Below are 17,373 nucleotides of genomic sequence, written 5' to 3'. Positions count from 1 at the left end.
ATTAGAATGTTGTAGAATAAGCATTCTAAAGAACATCTGACCCCATCCACTTAACATGGAATTTTAGAATCTTTCATTGTCGAGGAACATTCTTTTATTTTCAAACAGTTAGTACATTTCTCAGGCTTATTTCAGACTGGTTTGTTGGACAACTGGTGTCTATTCTTACATTTTGGCCCTTTGAATCAATGGAAATGGTTGCTGAGTCTTTAAATAGAACCAGTGTGTTTTTGCATGCCAGTTGTTCCACAATGTTAAAGCTGCACAATCCATACATATAGTCATGTTAGGCCAACTTTGATGATATCATATCATCAATCTGAACTAATCTCCAGTCGCCCGTCTAGGGGAATATTTTCCCAATATAGATATTCTGAAATATTCTAAAGTGACTAGTCTACCAGATTCAGGAGTCAACGAGGCAGATAGGGTTAATGTTTCATGTTCTCCTTCAGAGAAGCAAGGTTAAATTGACCATACTGTATGTTCTCTTTCAGGTGAGTTCACTTGACGCTACACATACACCACAGCCCTCGTGACTGTGGCCACATAATTCACGAGAACCTTTAGCAAAGTGTATAGGGATTCACCTCTACTAGAGTATGTTATTAATGGAGCAAGTGTATCATATCATGTACTCATTCGTGACATTACAACCAATAGCCAAGTGGTCCCCTACAGTGAAGAAGTCAGCAATACAACACAAGCAGAGTTGGTGAGTGCAAGTGACAGAGAGAGTTATTAGCCGATTGAGCCTGTAACATCTGCATATTGTAATGAAGCAAATGGCAGTTTATCATTCACATCCACTTAGGTAGTGAGTCAACAGTACAGCGCAAGCAGTTGGGTGAGTCTGCAGTGATGTAGAAATATCATGCCAATAGAACCAACAACATTGGTACAACATTGGTACAACATTGGTACAACATTGGTACAACATTGGCAAGTGTGCAATGACAGTTTTACTACCTTAAAATAACGACTTGAAGCTCATGGCACACTGACACGAGTCTCTGTCAATGCACGCCCAGAATGATACTGCTCTGTGTGAAGCTGATCGTGACCCGTTTAATTGGTTTTTAAAGTGTGGTTATATTGATGCCAACGGGCAGGTACGGATGGTACACGAGGCAAATTTTGAGGGGGAACCACATAACGGCTTCCCGGTTTTCTGCTGATTTAACTGATGGTTAAAATTCTCAAAAAAAATGATGATTAAAGTTCTCGAGAAACTGATGATTAAAACTCTCACGAGGTTGGTGTGAATGTGTCTGTAAGCAACCTGCACATTACTCATCTTGCATTGGATCATCTTCCTCAATCTCAATATTGTGATGACAACAAGTCTGGGCAAATTGCTGAATCAGCACCAGTCAGAGGCTATCAGCAGCTAATGCAATCAAGCAGCTACGGCGCTACACACTCACAGAGATGCCCCCAGAGTGTACAACCAGAGACGGTTTATAAAGCGAGACGATTCATATGAGGGTAAATTCCGGTTTCATTGTGACGCAACTGCCACTCCCATTTAGGAGGCAAACGGAGGTATTTATATGGGAGAAATAATTCTACACCTTTCTAAACCGATTATTTCGTCACTGAACACGCCCCTTTAGGAGGCAGGAAGTGCTGCTATTTTTTCCATTGAAAAACCCCTTTATGATTCTTCTTAGTAACTATACGATCTTTGGTACAACTGTAGCTGCCTGGCCATGTTAGCTGCTGGTTGTAGCTGGGTGGGGTGTGGGGTGGGGTGGGGTGTGGTGGTGGTGGTGTTGGGGACGGGGGACGGGGGGGGGGGACCGACAGTACTCGACGAGAAACAGATCGGACCGACAGTACTCGACGAGAAACAGATCTGTGTGAAAAGTTGGCAGAATTCTCCTTTAAGAGTTGTTGTAAATATTAAAATGATTGTTTGAGCCAACTGACTAGCGTCCATAAGGTCAGGATTTTCAACATACCAACATCCAACATATAAACTCAAATTGCCCCTAAATAGATACACGTGATTGTGATATGAAGCGTCATTCTGACAAACGCTTCTCTTATCTCCCCCCCAGTCCCCCCAACCCCCCCCCCCCCCCCCCCCCCCCCCCCCCCCCGTGCCTCCCTCCGCTGGTCAGCAGGACGGTCTGTCCTCTGCAGACAGACCGAGAGGAAACACAATTTATGAGCCATTCTCAGTGTTGCCAAAACTCGTCAGTTTTTTTCCCCTCTCTGGAGCTGTAACTCTCCATCTCAGTTCATGCATTTTTCATCACATTTACTTGAACAAGTGGATACAATTATACAAGTCTGTCTCAGGGGATTCAGAAGGGGCCACTGCACTGCAGCCAAGTCACCACACCTAGAGGGTGGAGCTGCAATATGCCAAGACTGACATGTTCCTCCTCCTCAGAACAGAGGTCAAAAACAGGGATGGGAGTGATTGATTGGTTCCTCTGATCCAACTCATTCTCATTCTTTGAAAGTGCCCACAGATTGATATATATATATTTTTATATACACACACACATACGTATACAGACGACAATACAGTGACCCAGCCCATGTATTCACTCTATGAATCTATTAATTCAAAATGATACTCTTGAAGATGTTTAATATAACAAATGCAGCGTGAATCACAATCATTTGAACTGAGAATAAAACAATTCAGAATTCCATGTTGTGCGATTCAATTAAGCCTCTGCCCATGCACCAATAAACCTGCTCTCAACTCTTACACAACTTTGTCTGTATCAGGACATACAGTATGTGTCTTTATGATAGAAACGTCCCAGAATTCCACATCTCCAAGAATTTCCATTGTCCATCCCCGATTGGAACACAGGACATGTCTGAGATGGCCAAGAGGTCAAACATCTCTTATTTGTTGGGGGATTTTAAGGGGATATTAAGTCGATTTGAGTGTGTGGGATAATACTGTAGGTGGGTTCTCTATTTTCAAACAGCGGATTATGGAGATTAGGGTGCAGTAAGAGGGTAAAAAAAAGAGAGTTTCACTGTCCCATGGACAACTGAGATGACTACAAGTTCCAATGAAATTAGGTAATTGTGTACAGGTGTTCCACCTTGATTTATCGGCACAAAACAACTCGGTGACATAAAAGTGATTTCATCTACAATCCTCAGCCATGACACGTACCACACAACAAGAGCCCAGACTCTAACAAAAGCAAAACATTGTCTCAACATTGAAGAACACAACAATGAATAAGCAACCACAAACACAACTTCACAATTTAGTCATGGACACTGGGAACTTTACCTCATTTGGAAAACAATAGAGTCTCTACATCTGTGCACAATCAACATCCAATCAAGATTAATGGTGTTACATTCTTGCACACATTTTAATTAAAACTGTGAAACCCTGACCTAGTGGCAATCTCAACGCTCGTTCACCAAAGTCTCCCTTTCCAGACGGTCTTTGAGATGGGAGTAGCAGTTCTGGACAGTGTTGTTTGACAGAGGAGTGATAAGTTCTGGTAAACGGATGGGAGAGGACCCCTTCTTTTGTCCCTTGGTGGGGAACGCTGTCTAATTTCCCAATTAGACATGGCTCTCCAACTTCTCGGCAGCCGGCTCCTAATGCTCCTACTTCTCGGCACTACGGTCTCCGAGATTTCTCCAACTGAGGTCTGCTCAAATACCATTCTACCAGGATCAAAAGGTATTTCTGAGTTGTTGCTTTTTTCACCTCTTGGGACAACCATGTGTAGCCATGTTGGTGTTGTGATATGAGGCTTTAGTACGGTTGGGAATCTGGAGGGTTTTTTTGACATCCACCAGAGTTTTAATGGTCCCATGTTGAAATACGCACACATAGCGAATCGCACAGATGGAAAAATAATTGTCTGTTGCAAATTTGGAATTGCTATTCATGCCAGTACTAAGTACTTACGCCGCAGTTTTGACAGTGATATTGATGAAAGCTCAAAACACTGTGGGAAAACGTCAATGCTTCAGCGTTTCAAAATCATACGGTTGGGGCTGACAGACCTCTGACTGGTAAAGCTATTATAATTTAGAGGTATTTGCAGAGGAAATTAATGAGACTTTGACAAATATGTACACTCTATGCATATACGCAAAAGTTGTAACTGTTCAAATACATGTACAGTATGAGCCTTAAAGAGGTTATACACCATCACCTCATGCAACAGGTCGAATCAAATTAATCTAATCTACCATAATTTTGTCACAATTTCAGATGTTTGCCAATTTCCCTTATTTCCCATGGGAGTCAAAACTCACTTTGATTTAGAATATAAACTTTTTTGATCCCGTGAGGGAAATTCAGTTCTCTGCATTTAACCCAATTTAACCGAATCAGTGAACACACAGCACACACACAACACACAGCACACAGCACACATTTCTGACAGCAGCATCTAATCTCCAAAAGATCTGCAGTGTATTCCTTTTCCAGCTGCTCTAATAAGAGACCATGCCGTTATTAAACCGTGTGTGTGTGTGTGTGTGTGTGTGTGTGTGTGTGTGTGTGTGTGTGTGTGTGAGAGAGAGAGGCGTATTATTGGAGATTCAGGGCCAGGGCACATCTGTATCTGTGTTTACGCGCCGCTTTGTGTGAATGTGAAAGTCTGGTTAGCAGGACAAGCAACCTCAGCTAAATCAGTCGTGTGAAAGCCTGCGCAGTCATGCAGTCAGCGCTTTATTCCATCATATAAAACAACACCCACTGCTGTGGACACGGCCTCTTCTGAGTTCACTCTTGGACCGGACCGGTGCATATTGCACAGAAGAGGAAGAAGAAGAAGAGAAAAAAACGTCACCTAAAGCACTTGCTGAACACATGCTCTGCCTCTACAGGGAAAACTGTAAAAAAAAGGAAAGAAAAAAAAGTTGTTGCCTTTGAGGAACGGTTTCTCTCTCTCTCTCTCTCTTTCTCTTCACGCTTCTACAAGTAAGTGCCAGCGAGTTGAGCGCGTTGGCCTGTTGAATGCCTGACCGTCCGTATTTAAACAGCTGGGCTCCCATAGACATGCTTATTAGGTTAAGACCCATCTCAAACATGGTCGTCCATGCACTGTGACTCCAAGGGGGCAGATGCCTTTTTGCATATCTGTTTGGTGTGTGTCTGTGTCCTTGAGGCTATTAGGCCTCTACTGTTCACTCTATCTGCTGAATTAGGGTCTGAGTGTCTGTCTCTATTTTCGTTGTGGCTGCCACTGTCCTTTGACTTTCACTTTTGCTCCTTGGCAGGCGATGATGGCGAGATTGGCCAGGAGGGCGAACAGGGAAAGCAAGGAAAGACAGGACCACCCGGACATCCAGGTCCCAGTACACCCCACACAACCACATGCACACACACACACACACACACGCACACACACACACGCACACATATACTGTACATACACACACACACACACACGCACATACACATGCACATACACATACTGTAACACAACCCTCCCACACACACACACACACACACACACACACACACCCTTCCCTCAGGTTTGTCCCCATGCATGTCACAAGGTTTGCTGTTAAATGCTTGGAGATTAAAGGGGAAGTTGGTCGGGGCCCAGGGTATTTACGAGGGGACAGAAATAACCTGCGTGCTGCATGCAAATCTTTTAATTTGAAAGCCTAGTAAACAGCGTAGTGGGCTGCAGGACTCCCGAATTAACCGTGGACATACACAGAGTGGTTTTCATGACATCAGTGCTCTAGATTCAGACTCCGGGCGACTGCCAATGACGTTACACTGATGTGGCTATGACGGTCTTGAGAGGGGCTGGACTTCTATGTTCCGGTGGTAAATACGGTTATTTTTTGAACGTTTTCTTCTATTTTAGAAAGGAAATTGGTCACACAATTTTCTTTTTTTCCCTGTCCTTTTCCTTTGATCCTGAAATAGATTGTTTTAAGGGCAGATCAGAATACATTCATCTTTACAGAACTCTTTCCCTTATATGGCTAAAAGATTGACAATGAAAAACTATACATCATATATTCTGTATAATACTGTAGGCTCAGTTTAGTAAATACCTTACAGTAATGTATGCATACATTACAGTAAGTTTTTTCTCCAAAACAAGACTCTCAACTATATTCATACAGCATTGCCCCCATAGTTTTATAGTATAGCCCATTACATGTGAGAATATTGTGATGAAATGTTATGATTCTCCACAAGTTCAACAGTAATCAGCAGTCATTCTTCTTTTGGGTGTACAAATTGGTCAGAAAAATTCAGGTTTGGGATAATTCTACAATTACCTAATGGACATGCAAACATGCAAATTTCAACTGAAATCTTCCCAAAGAGCACAAAAAAAGTGTTTTCTAGTTTATGTCACATATTTGCAAAATGAGTCAATCTATCAAATGTCCACTCTGAGCAATTTTCAAAATGGAAAGTCACCGTGAGAAGCCGCAACTCTGTGGGGTGGGTGTTCTTTGAGCGCCCACAGTGTTTGACCTTGCAGGGGTGACGTCTCCTCGCCCTAATTGGGTGTAGAAGGAGTTGAATGTCGGTGGTAGGACGCCAGACCACCTCTTCCCCAGAGGGAAAGCCTCGTCAGAGAGGCAGGCAGACGTGTTAATTGCGGTAACGGGCCGTGGTGTCGCCAATATGCTGGGGAGAGAGAGAGAGGAGGTGGTGCGGGTTCTCCGACTTTCGTGCTTTGCTCGTCCCCTTCCAGGCAAGCTGTTTGTTTTATCGCTCTGCTACACACAAGCCACACGGAACAATAAGATCCCAACAAACCCACCTCCCCCGTCCCCTTCAGATTCCCAAACATCCATCTTGTCCAGAGGAAATGAACAATTCTGCCAGGAAGGCCCAATCTCAGCCAATTCCAAACACAACAAAGAGTAGTGATGTGTCTGTTATTCTGTTATGCCATATGCCGTATACTGTTTGTAAAGGGTAGAGCTCCAGCTTATTTATAGGCCTGCAGCAACATCATGCCATCAACCCTTTAGCAGAGGTAAATCTGTTCCGGGAAAATAGCAGTGACACTGAACTTTTTGAATGCGTTGTATATGTTTCGGAGGTTTTCATCTGCCAGTAGAGCTTGACTGAGGCAAACTGGCTCTCCTTCAGTGAGTGAGTCTACAGAAATGTCACCCCCCGCCGTTGACTAAGCAAGAAAGCGAGGGTAGCCAGACAGCAATTAGCTTTGAATTGTGTAGTGCCACAACATGGGGCACTGTAAAAGGGAACGCACTGGTCTGTGTGCCTCCCATAACGAACGCTGGTGGAGTTTCCATTATTTCGAAAGACCAGGTATCTTCTCACAGGGCACAGACTAGAGCATCTGGAGGAGAAATGTCTGCTTTATGTGGAAAAGCCAATTATATCCAAAAATGTTCCTTCTCATTTCACTTTAACTGGTGTTATGGCATGAGAGTTCCCATGAATCACTTCAGAAAATTAGGAAATGTGATTCTCCAGTGAAGTCCAACCTCTCAGCAGCATCACACCCCTCCAGTGAAACCAGACACAAAAGCAACTGAAATAAATGTCCAAAATTGGAATAAAATAAAAAATAAAAAAAACCCAAGGCCACACTTTCTTCTGAAGACTTCCAACCAAGTCTCCATTCCACCACAGATTTAATTTATTAACGCCATCCTCCGCGTATTTACTCAGCAAAAGCGCGCCGAGGAGAGGAAATACCTGTGGAGCTGTACTGGGGCGCATTTAAGAAGCGCAATTAGAGCCTCTGTGGAAAAACAGTCAGGAAAGTGCTGTGCGAAAATTACTGACAATTACTGTTCCATTCAATCTGCGTCAATACACTTTTCAACACCGTGACATCATATGTGGCGATATTCTGCTAACCAGGCCTGCTTCAGACTTCAATGCTAATTGTTTGTCAGTGATGCATGTTCACTCTTAACTTGATATGAATCATTTACTTTGCGCATATGTGAGGTTCACTTTAAGCTTCTGGAATCCCTTCCACATTCCAGCACACGCTGAGCCCTATTAGCCAGTGGTTTAAAACGGCTGTTGCCACCAACATAGCCTTCTTTCAGTAAATCACAGGCAAAAAAAAAACAGAAACATCTATTACTTCGAGATTTATGTTTTTTGCAAAGCGGTATAATCGTTTGAGCCGTTCAGTGGAGAGACTTTTTTTCTACAATGAAGCAGCGGTGTCTGTTGCTTTTGAGCTGCATAATTACAAACAATCGAGCACATCTGCGGCGCATACTTGCTTATTGTCGGCCAACGTTCTCAAGGTCTTGCCCCATGTGTCCACTCAGGGTTGACGGGAGAGCTCGGGAGTCCGGGAGACGCTGGACAGACAGGGAAAACAGGACCTGCCGGATACAAAGGTAAACATATGTGTTTCATTCAACACTTAGAACGTGGGAAAGTAAATAAACATTTATTTATAGCGGATCTTCTAGCACATACTGTCAGGTCACGTCCCTCAAAAGTGATCTCGAAGCCCAGACTGTGCAGAGTGAAATGTGTTCCCACTCAGTCTTGGTGCCAATGACTATCTCTGCCTTTTTCACGTAAACATAGAGTGGTCACCTCCACTGAGACTAGTGTCAGGGCCCCAGACCCCTAAGATAAAAAGAGCTCTGTGAAGATACCCTCTAGCCGAAAAAACACTCCTCTGGACGGCATCCAGCGTTGCTGATGAGGCCCCTTAATGTCTACTGTTTGTGTGCTGCGATACCCCTGGCACGACCCGCGCTTCTTTTTTCTTAAAAGATAAACTTCCATTTCATCCCATTTGCTTTCACGAGACGGGCCCCGGCCACTCCAAAGAAGATGTTTAGAGACTGCTGTCAGATCGAGTTTACGTCCCGCGTCTGAGAGCGTTTGTCCAGTCGTGGCCCGGCCCCATCAACGGCCGGGGCCCGCTGATTAGGTTTTGGAACGCAAATCGGCTCCTCTGATGAATGTGTGCCACGTGTGTTTATGGAGCGCTCACTCTAGGCCAGGTGGCCACCGCAAAACGGCTTCCTGGAGCCTCGTGTACGGTGAGGGTCAGACCAGATTCTGTGTCGCATTTCACTCACAAAACTCACTCGGCAACTATGTATGAAGCAAAATTGCTTACAGTTGTTTGTCAAAATCTGCGGAAGGGTCATGCTTCATTACACAGTATATAATCTCCCATTAGAAGAACAAAAACAATCAAAGAGGTGGAAAGACATGCACCCGTGACCAGTGTACCTTACAGCATTCCTGAGCACTGCTGCACAATAGGCTACTGCCATCTTGTGGGTGAATGCCATCAATTATCTACAAAAATGTGAGACTCAGGGCATGAGAACTCTTGGACATTTGAAGGTGAATACAGATGAAAAGCAATGGTCTAAAGTCAAATATGCCACAGGGAGTAAAGGAGACCCCGGTACTGATGGACCCTCTGGACTAAAAGGAAAGCCAGGTATGATGGAATTTTATCATACTGATTGTATTCTAAATGGTGCCAAGCAAACGCATACCCCTGACGGATATCCCTTCACATAGAGCCATGATTAAATTTTACACTGGTTTTATTGATGAACAATCTAAATGATACTCATCTATAGGAATATTACCACTAATAAATATGTAATAAACACCATTTAAAAAAATAGGTACAACTTGTGACTGTGGGAGATACAGAAAGGTTGTTGGCCAGATGGACATCAACATCAACAAGCTGAAAAATGCCATTAAGTTCCTAAAGAATGGTAAGTTAGGATCTCTCCGAGATCTCTCTTATGATCAGAAAGCTAAAATATTGGTTATTATGTCTGTCTTTTGAAACTGAAGGGGTAGTGTAATGATGTAGGCCTCTCTTGATGGCAAGGCTGTAAACATAATACACTTTGAGGGTTCTCCTCCCATATATTCATAAATGCTCAAAATGCCCCAGCATTCTCCTCTCCCACCTCATCCCACCCCAATAAATGAATAACTGACAGAAAGAGTGCAGAGGTGAGATGATCAGATGAAACCTGATCACATAGAATTGCTGTGGGGGGAAAAACACATTCCTTGCCTTGCTTAATAATCCTCCCTTGAGCCATCACTGTATGAGAAAGTGGAAGAATACCATGGAGTTATGAAATACCGATTGGAAAAAAAAAGCTGATGTACAGATTGGTCATGGTTATTTCTGAGAAATCACACACTGCCTTCTCTCGCCAGATGCCCTTCCTCAAAGCATTTGATCAGTACAATCAGTAAGTTGAACTAAGGTAGTGCTAAACTACTAGCTCCTACAAACTATTGTTATTTATTGTCTTATGTCCCGGGGGAATGGGGGGGGGGGTCATCATCTTGTGTGACGTTGTAAACAATATTAAAACCAAAACTACAGCACCCTAGCCTAAGCTATGACACTAACGAGACTACCAAGGCAAAGCCACACCAAGGCAGTGCCAGAAAGCAGATGCAGATGCAGATGTCAAGTTTTGGAATATTTGCTCATTTGGCCACAATATCTGGACTTGTTTTTCGGTTTGGTCAAGATTGCACAGATTTATGTTCATATGATTGTTGTTATGGTTGCAACTTGTTCAAACCTCAATGGCATAAGACGGAATGCAACACAAAAACTGAGAAAAACAGTGTTCTGTCACCCACCACGCACATGTGGTCCCCCCCCCCCCCCAATGTTGACATGGCTACAGCCTTGCTTGATGATAACAAGATGCTCTGTGTCACAAACTTCATCACTTGACTTCATTCACATTTTGAGTTTAATGAAAGGAAATTAATAGATTTCAATTCCGGAGCATTAAATGGAATCGCAGAATCATGCATGCATTAGGCTGTATCAGATACATACTTAATGAGATTAAAGCTGCTTTATTTTATAAGCCTAAGCTCACAACTATTTGTCTAAAACTGCAAAAAAAAAAAAAAAAAAACCTTCAAACACTTGCTGTTTCCTGCCATGCTGTTTGATCTGTTCTATACGCAGTGATCTTGGGCATTATGGAGACTGAGGAAAAGCTGTACCTAATCGTCAAGGAGGCGCGGAAGTACCAAGAGGCTCTGGTCAACTGCAACCTCCGGGGCGGCACCCTGGCCATGCCCAAGAGCGAAAGCACTAACTCAGCGCTGGCAGGCTATGTCAGTCAGGCCGGCCTGACTCGGGTGTTCATCGGACTACAGACCGGCGCCGGACCACCGGACCAGGGCACGGCTGTATACACGGACCAGAGTCCCGTCCGGAACTACACGGCCTGGGCAGAGGGGGAGCCCCAGGGCACGGCCGCCAACAGCAGCTGCGTGGCACTGAGCAGCGCGGGCCGGTGGAGCCCGGTGCTGTGCGAGGGCAGCATGTTCTACGCGTGCGAGTTCACCAAGGAGCAGCTGGCGCCCGTCACCCTTCAGCAGTGACTACACGGAGAGGGGTTCATGTCAAGAACGAGGGCACTGGACTGGAGGATTGTTTCTTAATATTCTTGTGTTTGTAGAAGTATACGTACAGTAGGCATTACTACACACTTCACACAGCAGAACACACTCTGCTGTTGATCTTTTTTTTTTGTTAGAGTTGAGTGTATGATTTATTAAAAGACCACCCAAACAAAATAAACTGACATTACCAAAGAAAGTCCTCAGTATTCTATAAAGCCACAATACGCTTTCATCCCACTAAGATACACTAAGATCCGTTTGAACCTTCAGAAACTACATACAGTAGCTGTCAGTTAAGGTCAAAGGTGTCCTTTCATAGAATGAGAACATAAGGTTATGGTTATGGTATTTAGCAGACACATTTTTCCACAGCAACATACAAACAAACAAAACAAAAAAAACAATAAAGTAGTTCAATTTAACAGTAAACATTTTAAAAGTTAGTAATACTACTACATATGCAGTAAATTCCTTATGGTCAGAGTGTAATAGTAGTATCATTATGGATATAGTGACAGATAAAGATTAATTTCTAAACTGTAGGTGTAGCCTAGTCACGCCTACCTAGAGTTTCTTAAGTGAAAGAGTCTGATTTTAACCAGGCTACCAGTTCACACCACAAGAATTCTCTTAGACACCCACAGCAGTCATCACCATACAGCCTCTGAAGACCTACAACCACAAAATCAATAAGCTCTACCTCAGTGAATAACCCAGCTTCATGTTGTCAATGCAGTGAAACTGTTAAGCTACTGTCATATAGCCCACAATGCTGGAACTCCTTTTCCAATCATGTCATTTAGCCCATGCATACAATAAAAGATTCATAAATATGTCATGCTTTATAACAAACATGAATACAACTGCAGTTATTTACTATAATCAGAAGATAAGATTTGACAATGGCGTTTGGACTTTCACACTTCACGTCATATCTGGACATGGTGGAGCAAAACTCATCTCTTTTACGCTTTTGAATTATTGATTAAAAAAGTACACATGGGAAGGAACACTTCACAGTGTAGGTTATTTAAACAGTAGCCAGGTTTGCTTATTTACTTGTTGTAATCATTAACTCATACTCTGCCTGCCAGGAACACAATTATTAGAGGTTTAAGACAGAAATTCCTTTAGTTCCAAGTTCACTGTAAGGCAGAAGCTCATCATGACATTGGATTAAATAGGCTAGGTCTTCTCCTACCCAGGAGAATTTTGCAAAACCAATCTGCTGAAATGGAATTGGGAACAACTGGCATAGGGATTTTAGCCTACTTGCAGCCGCCCCTAATGTAAATCTGTGCAGTTCACTGTTATCTCTTAGGAATTTGTTTCTTTGAGATAGCATTTACTTAACTGAATACCCTCCCATGAAGGTCGTAGCTAAACATTAACCACATAGTAAGAAACGATGCCTTTTTTGTTTGTTTGGTTGTTTTTTTTTGTTACAAAAGGATGATTTCACACATGACTAAAATAGACTATGCTGGGCCTAAAGTCTATTTTGGTTTTCAAATAGGTGTGTCTTTTACGCATCGACGTAAAAGGTGTCCATGGAGTCTGAGTAAGCGCAAAGACTAGGAGTGGATGGGAGTGGCTGTACACCTGTCCAACCTGTTTGTGACATATGACTCCGGCAGATTTTATCCTTCAGTCCTTTGTTGAGGTTATCTGAACGGACTGGAGGGATGGCGGATCCAACAAATCCCGCAGCTACCTCTTTCCCAGCGCCGACCATTTCGTTACCTTTGGGACTTGATGTACTAAGGACATACTCCGGAGCATTGATATGCTTAGAAATTGTAAGTGCTGTGTGTAGCCAACTGTATGTTCTCAACAGCGCTGTCTAAAGTAATACGTTTGTCACATATTCTAATCTAATATGACGGGAAAAGCCCAAGTGTATGTGTTTTTGTTAGGCTGTACGTAGATGTCGTGGTTTTATCATATCCGTAATCCGAGGTATAATAATAGGCTACTGAAAAAGTTGCCTGCCGTATGACGAGAAAACAGGTGCGGGTCAAATGCCCTTAAAGGTGAAGGCACATGGCGCCAATCTGGTAATCATTCGGCGGAGCAAGGTAACACATTCAGTTAGGCTGTTGTCCTTTTAGAAAACTAGCATAGTCCTATCACAAAAATATACGTTTAGAAAACACCAGTTTAGTTAAAGTAAGAAATGTGTGCTTTGTAAATGTACTTTAGACTACCAAACAAATAAACAGATAGGCTAAACGTGAACCAATCAGTCACATAGTAGCCAAACAGAGTCTTTCTATATCGCGCACGTACTGCATAAGTAACCTACACTTTCTTTTTCAGGTGTTTGGAGGGCTGGTATGGATCTTGGTGGCGTCATCGAATGTACCTGTGCCTCTGCTGCAAGGCTGGGTGATGCTGGTATCGGTAACCATGTTCTGCTGCTCCACAGCCTACCTGCTTCTGTTCTTACTGGGTGTCGCTGACCGAATCGACACAGATTGGAATTTCCTGGTGCGTAGAAAAAAAATGTTGTTGCCTAACTACAATTGAGCCATGAATATGTGTTGGTTTTAGCCTGCAATATGTCGTCAGACTCGTCACTCAGGATCATGGAATAATTATAATGTAGGCCTACTGTAGGTTGCACTGCCTCTGTGGATGTAGGTTCACTGAGGGTTCACTGGTCGGCCTTTAAGAGAGAAAGATATTGAATTGCTATCCATGTAGCCTAGTAGCCTATAACCTATTTTACCTATTTTAATAGCACAATTTGCATTATCTACTAATGTACAATACTCATCCTAGTGTACCAGTCAAGAAACACAGCATTAACCCATTATTTGTTTAGAAACAATCTGAAGTGGAATTTACAGTGATGGTATTATTGTGCTTCAAATGAGGTTGCAGTCACACATATGGTACACCTTAGTTACATGAGCACAGTAAGCACCAAATATTCAATTGTATGTGGCTCTAAATATGAAAAATGGGTGCAGCAAGACGCTGCATCTAGAAGTTGTTTGGCTTTTAATCACTAGAATAAAGGCGATTGATTATGATTACTCCTGTAATTGCAAAAAGCAGAACTTATTGCCAGTAGTCAGTGGTTTCAACAGTCTAAAATGCACAACCTGAGGGCAAATTGGAGACCAAAACATCACCACGCCTTCCCAGAGACGTCTCTCACATGGCAAAAGAGAAATCGAAAGAGCGCCACTTTAAAAGATGTGCCAGTTTGTAACTCTTTTCTCTGCAGCCCCTGGCACCACAGTGGCTGAGTAATGTCTGTTTTATGATCATGATGAATGAACATACAATTTTCTCACCCAACTGAGTATACTCCAGAAGACTTACTTTAAATGGGTTTGGCCGCAAGAGAGTTGCATCAGCACCAGTTGCTCCAAAACACCAGATGCAAAATATACACACAATGAAATTCAACAAGTTTCATAGGTTTCTGTGGATACAGTGATATTTTAATTATCCTTTAAACAAGTACATTTTAAAAAGTATTACATTAGAGTCTTACCTTCATGTATGCTGCAATGTCTCCATCATCAGTGTTAAACGCTCAGCCTCAAGGAGCCTCTTGCTGAAAAATGACTTATGAAAAGGTCCATTGTGTTTTTTGTATTGCAGGACATGTTCTACCATTTCATCGCACTAGTTTTCTACTTTGGGGCTTTTGTGCTGGAAGCTGCAACGACATCAGCAGCCAGTCCAACGGGCAACTGCACGGGCGTCCCGAAGGGCAACATCCTCACCTTCCTCAGTAGTGAGCAGTACAATATCAATGTGGCAGCTACCGTACGTATACTGCTTTTTAAAAAATATATTTGATGGCTTGCACTATACACCACCAAGATGTGTGTATGCACCTAATCCACACCCTCAGAGTCACCATGGCCAGACTAAAAAAGCTAAGCCATTGCATGCGCATGTGGGTTCATTCTGACTTGAGTAAAAATAGAATATTTGAAGTGCGGTGAAGGAAATATTGGAAAAGCCAGGAAAGTTGAGAAGAAGAGTATTATGAGAAAACACAGCAAGAGAGGAGAGTGGTCAGAGGAGTGGTCGAAACCATATGCATGCACTTTGCTCATAAGAACACGAGATGGTGATTTGAAAGGACATTGTGAACTGTGTGGACTGTTAAATTCTGATCCGCACGCAGTCAATGATAAGTGGAGGGCTACAGAGCAACACTCCAAGGTGGAAAAACCAGACGCCTTTCCCCTTCGCCACAACAATGGCAGTGATGTTTGGCGTGGGGTTTTTGTTTGTGGCCACTGTGACTAGGACCGTGATGATCTTGGCAGGGAGGACGCATTAGCTGTCAGAAACGATAATACGAGCTATTCAGCCCTCAGCGGGCCTGAGCGTTTGAGTGTCAGAACTGGACTCCTGTGAGAACGTCTGAGTCGGTGAGCTCAGACAGAGGAGGTGTTGTTCCCTCAGGTCCCTCCCGCGCTGCTGACTCCGCAGAGCTCCAGACCTGTTTGGGTCTTCGCTGTCATCAGCGCTAGGTTACAACAACAAATGCTGGGCTAGCTCGGGGCGATTGCTTATTTAGTCACCATCCCCTGTTTGTGTTCCCATCTTAGATATTAACTGATAAAGGGAACAAGAGATAGCAAACAGACATTATCATCAGCTTTAGATTAAAAAAAGCATCTGTTAACTGTATACAATTGAATGAAGTAAAATTCATTCTACAGTATCTTTAGAAATGTCTCTGTTTCACTCTATGCATGTCATTTCAGTCTTTCAGTGTCCTTGAGTGTTTTGAAAGGCGCTTTGAAAAAAAATGTATTATTATTATTATTATTATTATGGTAGCCAGGAGTAAAAGGAAGACAAACTGCAGCCTTACTCTGCTGTTCTTTTCTCACAGATATTTGCCTTCGTGGCAACTTTGTGCTATGGATGCAGCATGTTCATGGGATTCAAAAGATGGAGGAAGTAGTTGTGAGAAACACTTTCACAACAGACATTCTCATGCATATTCTACTACGCAGGACTGTCTAACATTACATGATATTTAAATTCAGATGAAGGGGTTAAATGTCAGTCTTGTGCTAAATCATGCAGATTTACGTAATACAACCTATTTAATATGGAAGCATTTGTACTGTATTATTGTAACGTATTCAGTGTTCACCATAGAAGATATTTTCTAGGTCATTTATATTTCACTGATTGTTATTGATTATTATTATTATTTGCACCAAGTATTTTCAGACAAGGTGGAAGAGAGAAAAGATTTTTCCATTGTATCATTTTATTTGTGCACTGTAGTTACACCCAAAACATTTAGGTTCCTCAGTTTTGGTAGATTTTTAGGGTTAGTATTTTAGATTTGTATTCTATGTTGCACTGGTAAAATAAAGTATATTTAACCTATTGTATTAAATTGTCAGTACAGCGTATTTCACATTTAGACATTACTTGTGATTAATGATAATCTCTATCCATTAGTATTTTGATCATTATTTGTACAATGCATTTTGTAATATATAAACCAAGAGCGGTTTTATTTGTCTTCTCCTTGTTGAATATATACTGTACTGTAGGTATCTCCACAATCTCAGTTTGACAGTCTCACGTCACAGATATTTCAACATCAGATCCCAGTGTTGGCAGAAACTCATAGTCTGGCGTCCTCTATCATCATGAATCACATTTTTCCATCTTGATAATGGATGATGTAAACTGACCATAAGGAGTTCAAACAAAGGCAATGACTTGGATATAACCAAGACGTATGGTGGAATTATCGTGCAGTTTCATAATTTATGTGTAGTATAATGTTATATCCCGTTTATGTATTTTTTCCTATTGAAATATGATACGATTTAAGACATCGTATGCCATTTATAAGGCAGCAGCGATCAAACATTCCTCAGTCAGTCTTTGCATCTGTAGGAGAACTGAATCCTTAGAGATAGCATGGAGCCGAAGTTTATGGGGCAATTGCTCTGTCGCTAGTTTAGAGTTTAACACGGTTTTAAACTCCAACTCCC

General features: G+C 42.4%; 2 protein-coding genes and 1 long non-coding RNA gene across 4 annotated transcripts; 2 read left to right on the top strand and 1 right to left on the bottom strand.

The window, feature by feature from the left end:
- The first annotated feature begins 3,437 nt into the window (after positions 1-3,437).
- Positions 3,438-11,583, top strand: colec10 (collectin sub-family member 10 (C-type lectin)). The gene is made up of 6 exons (XM_062531519.1): positions 3,438-3,679; positions 5,233-5,304; positions 8,257-8,328; positions 9,348-9,401; positions 9,595-9,690; positions 10,929-11,583. Exons 1-6 carry the CDS (start codon positions 3,565-3,567, stop codon positions 11,348-11,350), a joined length of 831 nt encoding a protein of 276 aa, XP_062387503.1. The 5' UTR covers positions 3,438-3,564; the 3' UTR covers positions 11,351-11,583.
- Positions 6,176-13,842, bottom strand: LOC134076452 (uncharacterized). Of its 2 annotated transcripts, none has more exons than XR_009938610.1 (3): positions 13,677-13,842; positions 8,205-8,313; positions 6,176-6,616 (listed from the first exon to the last, which is right to left on the bottom strand). It is a non-coding gene; the product is annotated as an uncharacterized LOC134076452 (long non-coding RNA). The 2 variants fall into 2 exon arrangements; XR_009938611.1 differs by lacking the exon at positions 13,677-13,842 and adding an exon at positions 12,983-13,103.
- Positions 13,038-16,886, top strand: mal2 (mal, T cell differentiation protein 2). The gene is made up of 4 exons (XM_062531520.1): positions 13,038-13,170; positions 13,691-13,861; positions 14,990-15,157; positions 16,245-16,886. Exons 1-4 carry the CDS (start codon positions 13,057-13,059, stop codon positions 16,314-16,316), a joined length of 525 nt encoding a protein of 174 aa, XP_062387504.1. The 5' UTR covers positions 13,038-13,056; the 3' UTR covers positions 16,317-16,886.
- The last annotated feature ends 487 nt before the right edge of the window (positions 16,887-17,373 follow it).

Source organism: Sardina pilchardus, chromosome 3 (genome assembly GCF_963854185.1).
Source record: "Sardina pilchardus chromosome 3, fSarPil1.1, whole genome shotgun sequence".
NCBI lineage: Eukaryota > Metazoa > Chordata > Actinopteri > Clupeiformes > Clupeidae > Sardina > Sardina pilchardus.
The sequence above is the reverse complement of the archived record's forward strand: the minus strand, read 5'-3'. Positions and strand labels throughout refer to the sequence as shown.

Bases quoted from the DNA above. Each gene is read 5' to 3' on its own strand.
- colec10 (XM_062531519.1), top strand. From the start codon at position 3,565: ATGGCTCTCCAACTTCTCGGCAGCCGGCTCCTAATGCTCCTACTTCTC. The intron at 3,680-5,232 runs GTATTTCTGAGT...GCTCCTTGGCAG, and splicing joins CATTCTACCAGGATCAAAAG to GCGATGATGGCGAGATTGGC. The intron at 9,402-9,594 runs GTATGATGGAAT...TTAAAAAAATAG, and splicing joins TGGACTAAAAGGAAAGCCAG to GTACAACTTGTGACTGTGGG.
- mal2 (XM_062531520.1), top strand. From the start codon at position 13,057: ATGGCGGATCCAACAAATCCCGCAGCTACCTCTTTCCCAGCGCCGACC. The intron at 13,171-13,690 runs GTAAGTGCTGTG...TTTCTTTTTCAG, and splicing joins CATTGATATGCTTAGAAATT to GTGTTTGGAGGGCTGGTATG. The intron at 15,158-16,244 runs GTACGTATACTG...CTTTTCTCACAG, and splicing joins ATATCAATGTGGCAGCTACC to ATATTTGCCTTCGTGGCAAC.